The sequence below is a fragment of the Hyperoodon ampullatus genome (assembly GCF_949752795.1).
Source record: "Hyperoodon ampullatus genome assembly, chromosome: 10".
NCBI classification, from domain to species: domain Eukaryota; kingdom Metazoa; phylum Chordata; class Mammalia; order Artiodactyla; family Ziphiidae; genus Hyperoodon; species Hyperoodon ampullatus.
In genome coordinates, this window is record NC_136923.1 from 68472620 (window position 1) to 68493290 (window position 20671).

At 40.1% G+C, this 20671-nt stretch overlaps 1 protein-coding gene across 1 annotated transcript in view; it reads right to left on the bottom strand.

Annotated features, from left to right (window-relative positions):
• The window catches only part of STK38 (serine/threonine kinase 38), a gene marked incomplete at both ends in the record, with an annotated part of 36531 nt that extends 21318 nt beyond the window's left edge, over positions 1–15213 (bottom strand). The window contains 3 exons of the mRNA XM_079712516.1: positions 1196–1318; positions 2238–2289; positions 15083–15213. Coding sequence (XP_079568642.1) covers positions 1196–1318; positions 2238–2289; positions 15083–15213 — 306 coding nt within the window. The remainder of the gene's footprint in view (positions 1–1195; positions 1319–2237; positions 2290–15082) is intronic.
• Between the last annotated feature and the right edge of the window lie 5458 nt (positions 15214–20671).

Sequence of the window (20671 nt, forward strand, 5' to 3'; positions counted from 1 at the left end):
CAGCATTAATACGATAACAGCATAATTAGGGAAATAGCATTAATAGCATAATCAGGGAAGTAGGGTTTTCTGCAGTTCTCCTTCCTCTTTTCTATTTTCCATTTTTTTTAGAGAGAGAGAACAGATAATTTATGATGAAAAGAAAATAAACGGTCTGCAAACCCAAACAAAACTTCTTGGAAATTTCCTGCACATCCTCCCCCTCTTCCCCCAAGATATGTATGTTTTCTTCTCCCTGCACCATTCTTTATGTTCTCCTCGAGTCCCACATCCCCTCCTCACTGAACAGAGAGCTCTTTTAGAGGTGGTCCTGCACCTTTCCCTCTCTCAAGGGGCCAACAGGGATTCTGAACAATGAGGGATCAATTTAATCTTTCACCTGTGCCTTTGAATATGTACTCACATTTCCCCTAGGTACTGGTTTTTAATACTATGCTGCTCCTTTTATACAATGATAATGAAACTAATACATCAGTAGGTCATCCACTTTGGGCATTTTCCATGAATGGAGATGATCTTGCATGGGCTCATTCAAACCCTCCCCAACCAACAGACTGCTCTTGTGACCAAGCAGGATGCATATGCAAGACCAGCTGGGACAAAGTTGCAAATGCTTTCACTCTATACCACCACTTACATAACTTATTTCTATAAATTCTGTCACCTAGGGCCATCTTTTTAGAGCTGTACCAATCTGGCGGGAAGAAATAAAGGGTGGAGATATGCTGTGAGTTTGCTCCTGGAGAGGCAGTGTAGTGCAAAAAGCAAGACCTTCAAGATCAGGAAGACCTAGGCCCCGCTTCTGGTACCACTGCTCAATGGTTATGTGATGCTGGAACATTACATATCCCCTAGGAGTCTTAATCTCATCGTGTATAAAATGAGTTACTGTCATGGTTATAGGAGAGAAGCACTCAGTAAGTAATAAATATTGATTTCTTTCTACCTTTCAACTCTCCCTCTAGATCAATACTTAAAGCATCAACATCATCTCTGGAAAAGCAGAGAACAACCAGATCCCTAGGACAGTGAGGAGGGGAAGAAAAAGAAGACAGAACACTTAAGATGTGGGGCTGGCCTGCATGACCCACGCACTCCATACTTCAGTTATATCAAGAATCATGAGCTCATGGTGTTAGAAGCTTGGAAGTTCTGTGGTATTTCTGTATTTGACAAGTCGCTGTGGTTTTTTTACCTCACCAAATGCTCCTCTGCCTATTACTTTTAAGGACTCAAAATCTTCCAATCCAAGTCTTGTTCTCTTCAAACGAAGAAACTCTGTTTCCTTCCGAGCATGTGCTGATCTCCTGAGTCGTTTCTAATGTTTAAATAAAGAGAGAGAGGTGGGAAGGGGAGGAGCTGGAACTCTGAAACTCTGCAACAAAGCTGTATTTGTGGTTTAACCCACCTGCAAAGCAGGGCCACACCAGACTAAGCATCATCTGTTCACACATGAGAGCACCACAGAATGACCCTTACAAGATCACTCCTCCCTTCCCAGGCCTTCAGATACAATAACCAAGCCATACTAAACAGACGGTGCCTCCTGTGAGGGCTCTGACTAACCTACGTCAACAATCAACTTTTCTAAAGCTTCTAATGAAGGAAGGATAAACAACGAACATTTTCCTTTAACCCTTATATAAAAGTGTGGTTTTTAAATTTCCCTCTGGATTTTCTTTACACATTGTGGTTCATTTTATGCATTAACTTTCTACTGTTCCTACAAGTCCTGGGTATTTTTCACCATTTTCCTGGGTTCTATGATTCATTCCTCTTTTTGAAAGCATTTCCACTGCCATTTCAGTTCCTTACATGGTTTCGAGTTAACTATATTTTCTGCCACATCTGTGGGCATTGGAGGGAAGGGCTGATTTGAGAGAGATTTTGCCTTGACAAAGATTTTAGAAATTTGCCCCACTTCTATGGAGCCTTTTCAGTGAATTAAAAATGCTATAATTTGCTTTTTTAAATTTTAATTTTATTTCATCTCTTCCTTTTCTTGGCGTTCTAAAGCTAATTAATTACAACAGAGCCTAGAGAAGTCATCCTCTCCTGGTACTTAATAATTAACTTCTCCTTCTGCATGAGTACGTAAATCCAGAAGCACACCAGCCCTCATAATTTCCTGTTATTGAGTCAAAACCATTCCCCTGTGCACCAAGGCTAACAACTTGCTGGATAAGATATGATCTGCCATGCTGGGTTTCAAGGAAAATTTTTTCAATATTAATTACCTCTTCATCTTTTAGGCCTTCTTCTTCCATCACTTTTTCTAACTTCTTTTGTCTAAAAATAAATAAAGACATATGAAATAACATTTGAATGATAACTTTCCGTTATCTATATGCAAACAATATTTTTACTGATAAAAACAGGTAAATCTCAAAATGCTTCATTAAAACAACAAATTACAGTTATTAAGACAAATGAAAAGATTCTCACCCTTTGTCAATTCTACATTTTGACAAAAATTGTATGTTAATGCAACAAAGAATCTTATTTCAAAATGAAAAGTTCTCTTTTTTTTTTTGGTAACATTTCCTCCTTAACAAACCACAAACAGCTGGTGTTTGATAACTTCTTCTATCAGGGCGTTTCTCTCCTTGTCCCTGACTGAAATCTACTTCCTTTACTTTCACATCTTCCTCCTCCTCCCTGCCACAAGCAAAGAGTAATAACAACAAAGGTAAACACAGAATTTGGAGATTCAAGGCGGGGGAAATGTTCAAAAAAGGTGACTGGCACTGCTGTTAAATCTTAAGACTCAAAGCCGCATGGCATGGCCAAAACAAAAAAACAAAAATCTTAAGACTCTAAATCCTTGGAGTACTAAACTTTAGAAACTGCATCCAAGAATGTTTTTGATCTATATTCTCATACTGATTTGATAAAACTAAAAGAAACAAGTAAAACTTCCTTACAACCAATTCCACACAACTTTTATTTATTCGGCATAACAAATGAAAACACATGGGCTGGAATCTCCTCTATCACTTATCAGCATTCCAGACAACAGGCAAGTTGAGCAGAGCAGGGAAGAAGTACAAGGTACACAAAGCAACAGCCTGTGGTCTAGCGCAGCTGAGGCACACACAACTTGGAATGCCACACTAAGAAGGCTGGCTCTTAGTCTGTAGACCTCAGAGCTATCAGAGGCTTGTGCACTAAGGAGTGGTGTGATGAGGTTTCTATTTCAGAATGGCAGCCCGAAGTAATGAGCTGATGGACTGGCAGGGAAAGCAACTGACAAAGACGGAGGCAAACTGGAAGCTATCGTGAGTCAGATGGACAGTAAATACCTGGAACTAGGGCTGGAAACCTAGAATGAAGTGGACAGAGCTACTGCAAAGATAACCAACTGGCAGAAGGAGTCAAGGGAACAGTCTTAGAATTTCTTGTGTGGGAGGATAATGATGCCACTAACCAAGACAGGAAACACAGAGAGAGGAACATGGGAAGATAATGAGTTTTATTTTAGTCAATGAGTATTTATTGCTATAATTGTATTTAGTTAAAATGAACATTTTTATTTAATTATATTTAATTACTGTTAGAAATCATATTACAGTACAAATCCACAGGCTGAGATGATAAACAAGAATTTGTGTCCAAACTCCCAGGAAGTGAAAAGATCTACTCTGACCGTGACGGGAAGAAGAAAGCATTTGCATGGCTCCCAGTCTGCCCACTTTTCTTCTCCTAGTTCCCAGAATATTTTGGGATATGCATCTATGTGTGCATATGTATTGGAGGGAGAAGTCTGTACTATTGGCAATTTCAGGAGTGAAAATTAATTCCATCTCCATGGTTAAATAGTTGAAGTAGGGAAAATAAGAAGAGTCAATGCATGGCAAGAACTATAAGAACTCAACCATGGTCAGCTCCTTTTGTGCCTTGAGTATCAAACACCGTCATACTTTCTGACTATATATTCTTTGAATGACCACACCAGACTGTGACAGCAGTCCAATGTGCTATCACACAATGTGTGTCACAGAGACAGCCCAAATTTTAAAACTAAACTGGACAGTATTCTACAGCTCTGTTGCAAGTGTAATTAAACTGGTCTCAGTAGATAACCTGCCTGAGAGTAAAGTTAACAGAATCAACACCTTGAACACAATCAGATTCTTTTCTTCTTTTTTTTTTTGGCCGTGCCACACGACTTACGAGATGTGACATCTTAGTCCCCTGACCAGAGATTGAACCCAGGGCCTCAGGCAGTGAGAGCTCGGAGTCCTAACCACTGGACTGCCAGGGAATTCCCCTCAGATTCTTTCATTAGAGAAAGCACCCAGAAAAAGCCTCTATCATGCAAAATTATCCATGGTAATGATTTATTGGGACCAAGCAACAAAGATCTTGAAGAGGACGCAAAAATGGCAAACACAGTGACGTCTTACAAAAGGCTTACAAGTGACATCCTCTGTAAGACAATACCAAGGAATTACTAACTTTGTTAGACTCACTTTGGCATTGTGATAACAAGAAAATGGCCATATTTTTGGAGATGCATACTGAAGTACGTAGGATTGAAATGACAGATGTTTGAAACTTGCTTTAAAACACAATAGCAAGGGCTTCCCTGGTGGCGCAGTGGTTGGGAGTCCGCCTGCCGATGCAGGGGGACACACGTTCGTGCCCCGGTCCGGGAAGATCCCACATGCCGCGGAGTGGCTGGGCCCGTGAGCCATGGCTGCTGAGCCTGTGCGTCCGGAGCCTGTGCTCCACAACGGGAGAGGCCACAACAGTGAGAGGCCCACATACAGCAAAAAAAAAAAAAAAAAAAAAAAAAAAAAAAAAAAAAACACAATAGCAAGAAAGAATAAAATGGAATAAATGAAACAAATTTAGCAAAGTCTTGATAATTACTGAATCTGAGGGATGACTATATGGGGGCTCATTGTATTAGTCTTTCTATGCGTATGTTTAAAAATGCCCACAATGATTGAGAAAGGCAGGCCCCTCCACCACATGTCCCTCTGGTCGCAGGGCCCGGCTAGCTAACCCTCCAGCCTTTGATGAGGCCTCTTCAGCTCAACTCCAGTGTTCCAAACCAGAACCCTGGGAGGAAGAGGCACTTTCACACACAGAGGCCACACCCAACCCCACCCAGCAAGGCTTCCGTGACCTCCATTTATTATCGTGTAAGACCATTTCCCACATGAGATGGTATGTTCTTTTGAAGGCAGGGACCACATCTGAATCCTCCTTCTCCACTAAGAATAATGCTTTGTACACAGCAACTTTTTAAGATGTATGTTGCTAAATTAAAAAAAAAAAAGAAAGAAAAAAGGTCGGAACATGTCACAATGTACACACACATTCATGACTACTTCTTTTAATTAGCCCCCTTTACTACACCTAATTTAGACTCGCCTCCAAGCACAGCTTGATTCAGAGGCAGCAGGGATGGCAGGAAAAGGCTAGTCCACTCTACAAGCAAGCTGAGTAGACAATATTTCTAATTTCTGCTGATGACACACTTAAAATAACCAGGAAAAATGGTATAGAAATAAACAGTGGGCATCTCCATGATCAAAATTGAATTCTCAAGAAATACCCTAAAAATGAATATTACACAAAATTTTAAAAATCTCAACAAATTACTTTGGTTTGACTGATATCTAGTCAGTGAATATCATTAGATAAGTCTAGACTTAACCATTTCTGGGGCCCAAATAAAACTGACAACTTGCTCACTAGTAATAATCACACATTGCAACTCAGTATCAGATCAGACTAAAAGCAAACAGTTAGGAAAACCTGGGTAAGAATATGGAAGAGAAGTAGCAGAAAATGCTGGTTCTCAGAGGGTAAAATGCATGATAGTTCTTATTTGATTTAGGGAGAGAGCATACAATTATTGCCTATTAAATTAGGCTTTTATGGCTTTAATTAATCCACCAAAATAGTATTCATAAAGAACAGAAACAGGGGCTTCCCTGGTGGCGCAGTGGTTGAGAGTCCGCCTGCCGATGCAGGGGACACAGGTTCGTGCCCCGGTCCGGGAAGATCCCACATGCCGCGGAGCGGCTGGGCCCGTGAGCCATGGCCGCTGAGCCTGCGCGTCCGGAGCCTGTGCTCCGCAACGGGAGAGGCCACAACAGTGAGAGGCCCACGTACTGCCAAAAAAAAAAAAAAAAAGAACAGAAACAATATAGAATATTTTGTAAAAAGAAATGCCAGCTGCCTCAGTTTTGATTTCAAACTGCTCAAATTATCCAAACCATTCATTTTCTATGAACAACTAGGCAATTATCAACACCTATCTCTCTTATGTGTACCTAGGATCACATAAGAGAACAGGAGAATTGCTGTTCCTGGAGAAGCTTACCACAGAGGCCACTATCGAAGGCAAAACACAGATTAAAAAAAGAATATGAACTTGCACTACTGAAGGGATTCAGTTTATCATCTATAAGTAGCTTTAATAAGCATGCTGCAACACTGTACAACGGGCACTAGACTCAAGGAATTTAACTGTGTTGAAACCAATATGTAGAACTTACTGTAGTGTTTCTATGAAATAGCCCAACGTTCTCATATTCTACCTTTATACAGAAAATAATTTGCAAATGATTTTTTTCTTCTGCCTTTAGGCTTTGGTCTCATTTCCCCTGCAGTAAATCCTTTGTTCAAATATAACCCAGTGCTCTACTATAAATGGAACAGCACAAAAGTTGTATATAAGTGGGGGAAACACTAGAGATTTTAAAGGCAACAAGACAAGGCATATACGAACAAAATAAAATTTTGTATTACAACATGATCTCTTTTATTAGCCCTCAAATTTACTAGCCCAATATCTATTATTTTAAACTGCTCATCATATATTAGCCATATACCCATAATAAAATGTTTCTTTACCATCAATTGTCTCATACCATTAAAACTTTGCTTATTTATCAAGGTTCTGTGACTTTTCCCCCATAACATCAAAACACTTGAAACTCCATTTCTGACAGTTCTAATTTTGGTTTACTTACTACTGTGGTAGCACCTGCCAATCACTGTTTTTCTTTTTTTAATTTTTAATTTTTGATACAATTTTGAAAGCTTACAATCCATTTACAGTTATTACAAAATATTGGCTATATTCCCCATGTTGTACAATATATCCTTGTAGCCTATCTTACACCCAATAGTTCATACCTCCCACTCCCCTCCCCATACTGGCCCCCCTTACTGGTAACCACTAGTTTGTTCTCTATATCTGTGAGTCTGCTTTGTTGTTGTTGTTGTAATTTTATTTATTTTTGGCTGCATTGGGTCTTCGTTGCTGCACGTGGGCTTTCTCTAGTTGTAGCGAGTGGGGGCTACTCTTCGTTGTGGTGCATGGGCTTCTCATTGCGGTGGCTTCTCCTTGTTGCGGAGCACAGGCTCTAGGCACATGGGCTTCAGTAGTTGTGGCACGTGGGCTCAGTAGTTGTGGTGCACAGGCTTAGTTGCTCTGTGGCATGTGGGATCTTCTCGGACCAGGGATCGAACCCGGGTCCCCTGCATTGGCAGGTGAATTCTTAACCACTGTGCCAGGGAAGTCCTCTTTTTTTGTTATATTCACTGGTTTGTGGTATTTTTTAGATTCCACATATAAATGATATCATACAGTATTTTTCTTTCTCTGACTTATTTCATTTAGCATAATGCCTTACAAGTCCATCCATGTTGCTGCAAATGGCAAAATTTCATACTTGTTTATGCCTGAGTAGTATTCCATTCTGTGTGTATGTATATATGTAAATAAACCACATCTTCTTCATCCATTCATCTGTCGATGGACACTTAGGTTGCTTCCATATCTTGACAATTGTAAATAATGTTGCCATGAACACTGGGGTGCATTTATCTTCTCAAATTAGTGACTTTGGGTTTTTTTTCAGATAGATACCCAGGAGTAGAATTGCTGGGTCATATGGTAGTTCTATTTTTAGCTTTTTGAGAAACCTCCATACTGTTTTCCACAGTGGCTGCATCAATTTACATTCCCACAGACAGCGTATGAGGGTTCCCTTTGCTCAACATCTTCACCAACATTTGTTATTTGTATTCTTTTTGATGATAGCCATTCTGACAGGTGTGAGGTGATATCTCATTGTGGTTTTGGGTTTTTTTTTTTAACATCTTTATTGGAGTATAATTGCTTTACAACGGTGTGTTAGTTTCTGCTTTATAACAAAGTGAATCAGTTATACATATACGTATGTCCCCATATCTCTTCCCTCTTGCGTCTCCCTCCCTCCCACCCTCCCTATCCCACCCCTCTAGGTGGTCACAAAGCACCGAGCTGATCTCCCTGTGCTATGCAGCTGCTTCCCACTAGCTATCTATTTTACATTCGATAGTGTATGTATGTCCATGTCACTCTCTCACTTTGTCACAGCTTACCCTTAGCCCTCCCCATATCCTCAAGTCCATTCTCTAGTAGGTCTGTGACTTTATTCCCGTCTTACCCCTAGGTTCTTCATGACCTTTTTTTTTTCTTTTCTTTTTTCTTAGATTCCATATATATGTGTTAGCATACGGTATTTCAGAAAGAGAAAAACAAATACCGTATGCTAACACATATATATGGAATCTCATTGTGGTTTTGATTTGCATTTCTCTGATGATTAGCTATGTTGAGCATCTTTTCATGTGCCTGTTGGCCATCTGCATTTCCTCTTTCAGGTGTCTGTTCAGTTCTTCTGCCCTTTTTTTTTTTTTGCGGTACGCAGGCCTCTCACTGCTGTGGCCTCTCCCGCTGCGGAGCACAGGCTCCGGACGCGCAGGCTCAGCGGCCATGGCTCACGGGCCTAGCTGCTCCACGGCATGTGGGATCCTCCAGGACCGGGGCACGAACCCGTGTCCCCTGCATCGGCAGGCGGACCCCCAACCACTGTGCCACACGGGAAGCCCACTGCCCATTTTTTAATTGTGTTGTTTGATTTTTTTTTTTTTTTTTGCGGTACGCGGGCTTCTCACTGTTGTGGCCTCTCCCGTTGCAGAGCACAGGCTCCGGACACGCAGGCCCAGCAGCCATGGCTCACGGGCCCAGCTACTCCGCAGCATGTGGGATCTTCCCGGACCGGGGCACGAACCCATGTCCCCTGCATCGGCAGGTGCACTCTCAACCACTGCGCCACCAGGGAAGCCCCTGTTGTTTGATTTTTTGATGTTGAATTATATGAGTTGTTTATATACTGTTTTTCTTTTTTAATTTTTTAATTTTCTAGGGGTGATAAAACCTGAAATAAAATAGTCTTATCAAATTGTATCAACAAACTCAAGACCAAGTATCAACTCATGTCCAAAAAAGAGGGCACTAGAGAAATGCAAAAAATACAATGAGATACCACCCCACAACGGTCAGAATGGCCATCATCAAAAAATCTACAAACAATAAATGCTGGAGAGGTTGTGGAGAAAAGAGAACCCTTCTACACCACTGGTGGGAATGTAAATTGGTACAACCATTATGGAGAATGGTATGGAGGTTCCTTAAAAAACTAAATATAGAGCTACCATATGATCCAGCAATCCCATTCCTAGGCATATATCCAGAGAAAACCATAATTCGAAAAGATACATGCACCCCAATGTCCACTGCAGCACTATTTACAATACCCAAGACATGGAAGCAACCTAAATGTCCATCGATAGAGGAATGGATAAAGAAGATGTGGTATATAAATATACAATGGAATATTACTCAGCCATAAAAAAATAATAATGCCATTTGCAGCAATAAGGATGGACCTGGAGATTATCATGCTAAGTGAAGTCAGTCAGAGAAAGACAAACATCATATGGTATCACTTACATGTGGCATCTAATTTTAAAAATGATACAAATGAACTTATTTACAAAAACAGAAATGGACTCACAGATCTTGAAATCAAACTTATGGTTACCAAAGGGGATACGTGGGGGGAAGTGAAAAATCAGGAGATTGGGATTAACATATACAAACTACTATATATAAAATAGATAACCTACTGTATAGCACAGGGAACTCTACTCAATATTCTGTAATAACTTATATGGGAAAAGAATCAGAAAAAGAATGGATATACATATGTATAACTAATTCACTCTGCTGTACACCTGAAACTAACATAACATTGTAAATCAACTATACTCCAATAAAAATTTTTAAAAATAAAAAACAAAACAGCAACAAAAAAAGAGGGCGCTAAAAAGATTAACAAGGAAATACTAATTCTGAAAAGTTCAAAGTATCTACTGTTTTTTTTAATGAAAAATAATGGTGATTTGGTAACAAAAATTACAAAAACATTCTAATCCTGTTAAATATCTAACATTCTCTTTTTACTGTCTTTTGATTAACTTGGTCTTCAAGAAAAGAAAAACCATGAAAACTTTTGGAAGGTCTTTGCATCTTGAGAATCCAAAACAAAAAAAGCACTGATTTCAACTGATTTTGGGGGTGCAATCTTAGTGTAAATCAAAATATAACACTTACTAACAAAGTAGATAAAACCATGTATCATCTTGTTCCTGGAGAATGTGATACATATCCATGATGCACCACAGGGCAGAGCCAGTAGGATTAAAAACCAACTGACTGGGCTTCCCTGGTGGCACAGTGGTTAGAATCCGCCTGCCAATGAAGGGGACGCAGGTTCAAGCCCTGGTACAGGAAGATCCCACATGCCACAGAGCAACGAAGCCCATGCGCCACAACTACTGAGCCTACGCTCTAGAGCCCGTGAGCCACAACTACTGAGCCTGCGAGCGACAACTACTGAAGCCCACGCGCCTAGAGCCCGTGCTCTGCAACAAGAGAAGCCACCTCAATACGAAGCCCGCGCACCATAACGAAGAGTAGCCCCCGCTCACAACTAGAGAAAGCCCGCGTGCAGCAACAAAGACCCAACGCAGCCAAAAATTAATTAAATAATTAATTAGGGAAAAAACCAAACCAACTGACTATTATCAAATAAGACAAGTAACTTAATCAGAATTCATAAGCAATTGCTTTGTAACTACAATTCCAGAAGCTCTGATTTCAAGAGAGTGGCTGTATTTGAAAATAACCATCTCCAACAGGTTTCACATGCCTAGAGACAGAGTGCAAATTTATTTTTGAATTCCCCATGATTCTAACAAAGAGCACTGTACAGGCTCTTGTTTGTCCCAGTGAACAACTGCTAGCCACCACCAGGTATAAAGTATCTTGCTATTCCACATATAGAGCTGCATATTTAAGGTCAAGTCATATATCCCATTTAAATTATGATCTACACCCTCCTGCAGAAAGCTGTTGCAAAAAATCCTTATCCAAACGTTAGCACACTGAAACCAGCAACACAGCAAGAGAATAATGCATTATGACCAAGAGGGTTTACCCCGGGAATGGAAGGTTAGTTTAACATTCAAAAATCAGTTCATGTAATTCACCACAGTGAGAGAATAAAGGAGAAAAAACAGTATGATCATTTCAAAGATGCAGAAAAAGCATTTGACAAAATTCAATATCCACTCATGATAAAAACTCTCAGTCTCATAGGAACATAAGGAAACTTCCCTAACCTATGAAGAGCATCTTTGAAAAAGCTACATTATCACAACTAACAGTGAAATAGTGCTTTCCCCCTTAAATCAGGAACAAAAGATGTCTACTCCCACCACTTACATTCAACATTGTACCTGAAATCCTAGCCAATGTAAAAAGGCAAGAAAAAGAAAGAAAAGTTGTACAGATTGGAAAGGAAGGCATAAAACTCTCTATTTGGCTATGACATGATTGTTCACACAGAAAATCCTAAGGAATCTACAAAAAAGCTACTAGAATAAGTAAATTAGCAAGTCACAGGGTATAAGGTCAATATACAAAATTCAGTTATAGTTCTATATGCTAGCAGCAAACAAGTGGAACATGAAATTTTAAATATCCACTTACAATAGCATCAAAAAACTCCAAAAATACTAGGAATAAACAAACAAAAGACATGAAAGACCTCCATCCTAAAACTACAAAATACTGCTGAGAAAAATTAAAGACCTAACAAAATGGAGAGATAAGCCTCAGAAGATTCAATATTAAGATGTCAACTCTCCCTCAAACTGATCTACAGATTCAATACAATTACAACCATCAGGCTTTTCTGTAGAAACTGACAAGCTGATTCTAAAATTTATATGGAAATTCAAAGAACCTAGAATATCCAAAGCAATCTCGGAAAAAAACAAGAACAACAAAGTTGAGGACTTACAGTTTCTGACTTCAAAACTTACCACAAAGCTACCGTGATAAGACAATCTGATACTGGCATAGGGACAGACAAATAAATCAATGAAACAGAATAAAGAGCCCAGACACAGGTACACAATTACACAGTTCTTGATTTTCAAAAGTGCCAAAGCAATCTAATGGGGAAAAGAAAATCTTTGCAACAAATAGTGCTTAAATAACTGGATATCCATAAGGAAAATCAATAAATAAATCTCAAACCCCACCTCATACCATACACACTTATTAACTCAAGATGGATCATATAAATGTAAAAACTAAATCTATAAAACTTCCAGAAGAAAACATAAAAGAATATCTTCATGACTTAGGGGTAGGCAAAGGTTTCTTAGAGGTCACAGAATGCAAAAACTACAAAAGAAAAAAATGCCAAATTAGATGAACAGGAAAGCCACGGACTGGGAAAACTTTGCAAAACACACCTACGACAAAGGACCAGTATCTAAGATATATAAGAAACTCCTAAAACTCAATGGTCAAAAACTTTGAATAACACTTCACAAAGGAAAATACACAAATGGCCAAAAAAGCACATAAAGAAAAATGTTCATCATCTTTAATTGTCAGAGAAATGCAAATTAAAACAACGAGGGACTCCCCTGGTGGCGCAGTGGTTAAGAATCCGCCTGCCAATGCAGGGGACCCAGGTCCCACATGCTGCGGAGCAACTAAGCCCATGCACCACAGCTGCTGAGCCTGCGCTCTGGAGCCCGCGCGCCTCAACAAGAGAAGCCACCTCACTGAGAGGCCCATGCACTGCAACGAAGAGTGGCCCCCACTCGCCGCAACTGGAGAAAGCTAGTGCCCAGCAATGAAGACCCAACACAACCAAAAATAAATAAATTTATTTAAAAAAAAAAAAGAGCAAGAGTTTAAAAATAAAATAAAACAACAATGAAATGCCACTAAGCATCCACAAGAAAAGCTAAAGTTAAAAGACTGACAACATAAATGTTAAAAAATATATATAAAGCAACTAGAACTCTCATACACTGTTGGCAATATTTTAGAAAAAGGTCTAGCAGTTTCTTATAAAACTAAACATATACTTATGTATGTTTACAAGCCAGCCATTCCACTCCTAAATATTTACCTAAGAACTGAAAACAAACGTTCACAAAAAGATCTGTACACAAATGTTCAGAGAAACTGATTCAAAACAGCCCAAAACTTTAAAATGCCCTGATTTTTATCAACAAAAGAATATATAAACAAACTATGGTAGTCATAAAAGAGAATGGTACTCAGCAATATAAAGGAACAAACTATGCACACAAAAGCAACATGGATGAACCTTGAAAACATTAGGCTGAGTGCAAGATGCCTTATTCAAAAGAATCCATTATACATGTCCCATTTGTATGGAATAGACAATATTAATCTATGGTAGAAACAAAATCACAACCGTGGCCTGGGGTTGAAGGAGAATCTCCAGGGACGGACTTTCTGGGATGATGGTAATATTCTACATCTTGATAGGGGTTTAAGTTATACAGGTGTATGTATTTGTCAAAACTTCAAAACGTACCCTTAAGGTGGTGCATTTCATTGTACGCAGATTTTCCACTCTCTTAAAATATATATAGAAAACTCCATTTGTTATACAAGCAGAAATATTCAGAAGTAAAACATATAGACATCTGCAGCATACTTTGAAGTACAAGCAAAAAGTTAAGATGAATTAATGAATGGATAAAGGAATGGATAGATCGATATGTGATAAAACAACAGATGATAATAGTAGAATCTATATGATGTCTGTATGGGTATTCACTATAATTCTTTCAACTTTTCTGTACTTCTGAATATTTTCATAATAAAATATTGGGAAAAAAATTTAATTATGAGTTACTACATGGATAGTGCACACTAGATCAGTAACAATAGTTGCTACTGTAATAGGGAAGAACTTTTTGTATTCTATTACAAGTTAATCACTAAAGGGATGTTGCCTATAAGCTTAAATTATACATAAATGCCCATCTCTGGGAAACCAGGTAATGAGCATTAAGCTAAAATACCTTTGTTTAGTTCACAGGAAACATCCTGACCAGGCCCACCTGTGAATGAATGACTGCAGAGAGGGAGAAATTAACACAACGCCTCTGGAGGTTGATTGGAACCAGGAAATGTTTGACTTTACTCCCTTCCCTTTTAGTACAAAAGGAGCCTCAGGCAAGATGGTTCTTTAGGGGCAAACCACCTTCTCGGTTTGCTGGCTTTCTGGATAAAGTCGCTATTTCTTGCCTCAACAACTCGTCTCTCGATTTATTGGCCTGTCATGCAGCGAGCAGTATGAGATTGGAGTCGGTAACGCTACTACCCCATTAACTATGTGATTACTGTGTGAAGCACTTTGGTGGGTACTCATATATGTTATATCTAATCCCCACAGCAATCCTGCAAGGCAAGTAGTAGTATCCCCATTTTCCAGATGGGACAGCTGATACGCAGGAAGACTAAGAACTTGTTCCAACCTCATACAGCTACTAACTGGTAAAGGCAGGATTCTAAACCCAGATCCGGCTCCATAAGGTTTGCTCTTTCCATTACATCACACTGCCTTCACAATGAACTCTAAGGTTTTGGCCCAATTAATTTTTTTATACTACCATGAAATTTTATGTCATTGACTAGCAGTAGAAATAAGTGGGTTAATAGCAAGGGCTTTGGAAATCAGTGACACTGTCACTCCACTGTACTCGAATAGGCTGCAACACGGCTGCTGCTATTCTTGTCTCCTTTCAACCATATTATGAATGTGATTTACGATACTAGACATGGATGCCAAAACCATGACACAATTTTCTCAAAATTCTTTACCTCATTTCTCGTTCTTCATGTTGAGCGATAAGGTTGCTATAAAAATTCTCCAGTGTCACTTTGGTCATTGTCACCCTTTCCTTTGTGTGATTACTCATGGCCGAGCAAGGTGTTGAGCCTGTCATTGCCATGGCTGCTAGAAACAACAACAAAAAAGGTATCAGTTTTGGAGTTAGAATCCACCAATTATGCACTCTCTTACCCTATTGGTAGGAATGTAAATTGACCCAAGTTTTCTGGAGGACAAACAATATATAACAAAAAACAAACAGAATACTTGGTGTAAATAAGTATACATTAATGTTTTTTGACCCGGAAATATCATCCCTAGGTATAAGGCCTAGAGAAACTGTCACACAGGCTCTTAAGGGAACATGCACAAGGATGTGCATTACAGAGGATGTTCACTATGCCATCATCTGTGTTATGAGAAGTTGGAGGCAATTCAGTAAGCAAATCATAAATAAAATGTTGTGGATGCATACAAAGAAATACCGTACAACAGTCAGAAGCCAATCTACGTGTATCTAAAAGCAACATGAATATATCTTTAAAGCATAGTGTTGCATTTTTTAAAAAGAAGAGAACAAGATTACAATACCAGATACATATGTTAAGAATATATAATAACATTGACAGTACAATTCTTTGCCATCCAGGAATCTATCTTGAAGAAATCAAAGACCCATAAGGATTCATACACAAGGGGATTCAATGCAGCATTGTAATGACAAAGAAAAACTAGAAGTAACTTGAATAACCAACAACAGAACTGATTAAATTATGGAAAAGTCCTACAATGAAATTAATATGCAGACAATTAAAACATGCTCAAATGTTTAATGTCAGGGAAAATATTTCCAGTTTAAGTGAAAAAGAATAGGTTAAAAAACAGAATGTATACCATTTTATGTGTTTACTGTATATGCACAGAATTATTAGAAATATATATCAAAATGTTATTAGTGGCCTAACTCTAGGCAGTGAGAATACAATAGATCATTTTATTCTTGTTTGTGTTTTCCACATTTTCTATATTTTCTTCAATGAGTGTGTACTATTACCATTAAGTTACCAAGAACTTTTAAATTTACAATTTCTATAGTTTAAAAAAAATCTATGACTAAAATCTTCATCTATAGGTATATATGTACTGTGACATGGCTTATGGTTATTTGATAGACGTTTACCATCTAGTTGAATTGACAAGTTAAAACAAAGACCTATGATGGAAACAATATTACAAAAGAAAAAACCTGAATCATAATTTTAGTGATGGAAGATACCTTAAAAACAAGAGATCCTAACCTCCTAGTTTTACATATTTGAAAACCGATACCAGCAAGGTTTAAATAGCTTACAGAATATTTTTCCCGCCTAAATTTAAACCTCATTTGCCCTAAATATTTTTTGCCAACCTACATTGTCACACCTCGCCAAATTGTTCACCAACCTTGACTTGCTCCAGCATTGGCAATAATGCTCAATATTTTATCCTTATCATGCCTTCCTCCTACAGGACCTGCCTCTAAGTCTATATTTTCATCCCAATATGAAGCTGAGTAAAAATCAGGAGGGGCCAAGGGCCATTTTCAAGGACTTTTAAATTGTTTTGTAGATTAAACTTAGGCTTTTAAGGAATGTGCAAACACTATTACTAAGAAAATAGGCTTAGCATTAAGCAATTTTATAAAAAGATACTCAGGGAAAATCACAAAGAATACTGTCATCAGAGAAAAAAGATTCAAAATCAAGGCTCTACTTCAAAGTCAAACATTTTGATTCATGATGCGCCAAAATGATCAGTAATCACAAATTCAAGATATTGAACTCATCTCTACCTTACTATAAAACGTTACTTTTTATGGGAAAGTTTCTGCTAACACCAAAGCAAACTCAAATGTTTTTAGGCTATCAGTAGAATTTTTTTTAAAAACCTCTGTTTGGTTTATGAAGCTCGGGTGTGGTTCCTTATTTGTCAGCCTGTACCCCCTCCACCCACAATGAAAACCACATGTACTTTAAGTTTGGTGAAGAAATTTTAAAAGCAGATTTAAAAACAAGTCTGAAGCGAGAGAGCCCTTAGTACTCCTTTGTCTGAAAATTTCTGGAGAATGTCTCTGTTTCTCTCTCTCTCTCTCTAGTTATATATATATATATATATATATATATTTTTTTTTTACATTTTAACAAACGAAATTATTTCCACATAAAAATACGACTAGAGAGTGTTTAAGACAAACAGCGCCTTCCATATAATAGGCAATTAGTAAACATAAGTTGAGCAAGTTAATGATTTTCAGGTGTCAACAAAGGTAAAGAACAAAATTACATGTACATTGACGGGTATATAAAAACTGGGGCACAAACGTTTTGACCCATTTAAGTCACTACCATGACTTCCTAACCTTTGTAAAAGATCAACAGGAGATTAAGTGCGCTCAAAGAAACACATACAGCAGGCCAACAATGTTCTAGCTGAATGGTTTCCAACCTTCATACAGTCTCTGATGTAATGGCAAAGGTTGCACTGTCCTTCCCTTTGATGATTCTTCAAACCTCCTCCCCCTCCTCTTCCTCTGCTCATAAAAGCGTTAGCCTAATTTTAATAGCCTTTCATCAAAAGTTACAATTACTAGTGCCCTACAGCAATTTATAGGTTTACTGGGCCAACCAAGTACTTTACAGGGCTTTACCTAAAGCTTTTGACAATTCAAGCCTTCTTGCCCTGACCTATAGGCCACAGGAGGCCTTTGCCCTATTTGTTTCATTCTCCAACTCAGAATTAAGAAATAATAGGTACGTAAGAAATTCTTAAAAGTTAAAAAAAAATGAACAAAAGAATGTGATCCTCATAAGTCAGGGCAAACGTTAAAAGGAGATCAAATGAAAACTACTGTTATATTCAATCTAGATAGTTACGCATGGTTAGCTGATTGACTTTAAAATGGTACCCTGTTAACTCCATAAATACCCCCTTTTCTCACCAAAATTCTTTATTTCTTTGTGACTGACAACTCAATATTTGGACAATTCAACACTGGGGCTGAGACTATTCCTTAAGAATTACATATCTAATTTCTCCTACTGAACTAACTGTAAGCCACTGGAGAGCAAGCACCTTATCTTTTACTACTTTTAATATCCTTCCCCATATCATGCACAGTGCTATGCATAGTTAAGTACCTTATAAAAGATCTGCTAGGAAAATACTGGTCTCTTATGTCCATTACCCGGAGCTGAAAATATATGTATGTATGATTGGGGTAGGGTTAGGACATGGAATGGTTTTCTATACAGAGTTGGATAGAGCTGTTCTCCTCGTCTTATGAAGAAGCTGCCATCTAACGCTTGGGTGGACAGTGGAGCCTGTTATTGTGGCGGTGGCTGTTTTGTGCTTAGGGAAACCACATCCACTGCCTGGCTAATTCTAAGTCAGAGCCAAAGGGAGCTGAAAGGGAGAGGAAGCACGGGGCTTCTTCACTCCAGCCTTCCTCTGTACACTTCAAAAAGAACAAGTTCCTCTTTGTGTCGTTTAGTCAACTGGGAGATCTGGTCTCTCTACTTGCCGTTCTGCATGCTTTCTCTGTCTTTCTGCACAGACTTTGCTCCAAGTTCTTACTGACATTCCTTCTCCACTCATCTTAAAAGAAGTGTCTTCACTAAATTTCCCTGTGGTTTAGAGTCAGCTTCTCTGAAGGCCAGTACCCTAAGACTGACCATCAGGAAGGGGGCAGACGCAAAGGTACCAACATCTCTGCCTCACACAACACCTCTCAGGTTCTTAGAAAAAAGACAAGGAGGTGAACATTCGTAACGACCGACATCCCGGAGGGTACTGAGCGGTGGCAGGGAGCAGACAAAGCAGGCAACACGGAAAGAAAGCCTGGCTCCCCGCCCCAACTGCACACGAAGACAGAGAGGACGGGGTGGGGAGCCTGGGACTGGGAAAACATGCAGAGGACCGACAAGGAGCCTCTGGAAGCCAGGAGGAGGGGGCCTGTCAGGAGGGGCCGAAAGGGCAGGGCTGGAAACAGGACGCCGGCGGGAAGGGGAAAACCCCAAAAAGAGTCGGGGGAAGAGGAGAGAAGGGAAAAGCCAGGGATGGACCGAAGACAACAGCAGCTAGACACTCACCAGAGCCCCAGGGAAGGCAGGGCTGGGGGCGGCCGACAGCCGCAAACGCCGGCCGGGCCAGCGGTCTCGACGTGCGGAGAAGCGAAACCCCAGCACCAGCAGCCAGCCGACCAGAGGAGGGGACGCGACGCGTGAGGGGCTCTGTGGTAGGCGCCGAGGGGCGGTTGCGGGTGCGAACAACAGGAAGCGCCCCAACTGCCGGAAAAGACGGCAAGCTGAGGGGCCAAGGCGGACCGGTCCCTCACAGCGCAGACTGCTGCCGCGGCGGCCAGGGCCCCAGACTGCGCAAGCGTTACTTCCCCGTGAAGCGGTGGGGATTTCAGGTCTGCGCGTGCGCGGCCCCGCCCCTCCTCGCCTTATTGCAGCAGGAGAGGCTGTGTTGAGCGCGGAAGTGTGAGGTGTGGAGCCTTCTGGGGGTGGGCGGAGCTGGGCTCGGGGGAGGGTCTTTTTATTTTTATTTTGAAATAATTATAAGCTCACAAAAAGTTGCAAAATTAGTACAAAGAGGCCCCTTTTACCCATCACCCACCCAGTTTCCCTCAACATCTTACACAACTAAACTACATTATCAAAACCAGGAAATTAACATTGGAGGGATACAATTGACTAGACCAATGCAATTAACTAGATTACAAGTCTGACTCAGATTTAACCAGTTTGGCATGAACTCATTTGTGCGTGTGCGTGTGGGTGCGTGCTCGCGTTCACGTGTAGCTCCATGAAGTTTTATCACCTGTGTAATCTTGGTCCCCCACCTTCTCTTGATTTTCATCATAAATAGGTCCGCTGGAGTCCTTGGCCCCGCCTACTCTTCCTTAAAGTGAGGATTACCACGCCTTGCCTTGGATGGGGTTTGGAATCGGATACCGGGAGGGCATCCCAGTGTGTACAGAAGAACCTGCTTTTCAAGGCTACCCAGCCGCTTAGTCCATCCCACCCCTTGAGTTAAAGAGGTCCCAAGCCTTTGGGCACTCAATGGTTCCTTGAGAGTGGAGTGCAGTGCTCTTAACGGAAGTGTCAGGCTCCTGGAAACAAAGATGAGTAAGACATGGTCCCTGCCTGCCTTCAATAGAGGCCATGTAGGCAGAGAAAGAAGCGTGTGTGCAAGTCATTCATTAGTGTGTTTTGTGATATTAGGGTACCCCCACGCTCTTGTGTAACTGTGTAAGACCATAGGGCTTAGTTTTATCCTTCAAGCTTGGAGTCCCAGGCTTTGTTTCCTTAATGGTCTTAAAAACATAGGCTTTCCTTGAGTACTTTCATCTTTCTAGACTTCAAAGCCTAGTTTCCTTTTGTCTTAGCACACAAAAACCACTTCGCTGGGGCTTCCCTGGTGGCTCAGTGATTAAGAATCCTCCTGCCAATGCAGGGGACTCGGGTTCAAGCCCTGGTCTCGGAAGATCCCACATGCCGCGGAGCAACTAAGCCCAAGCGCCACAACTACTGAGCCTG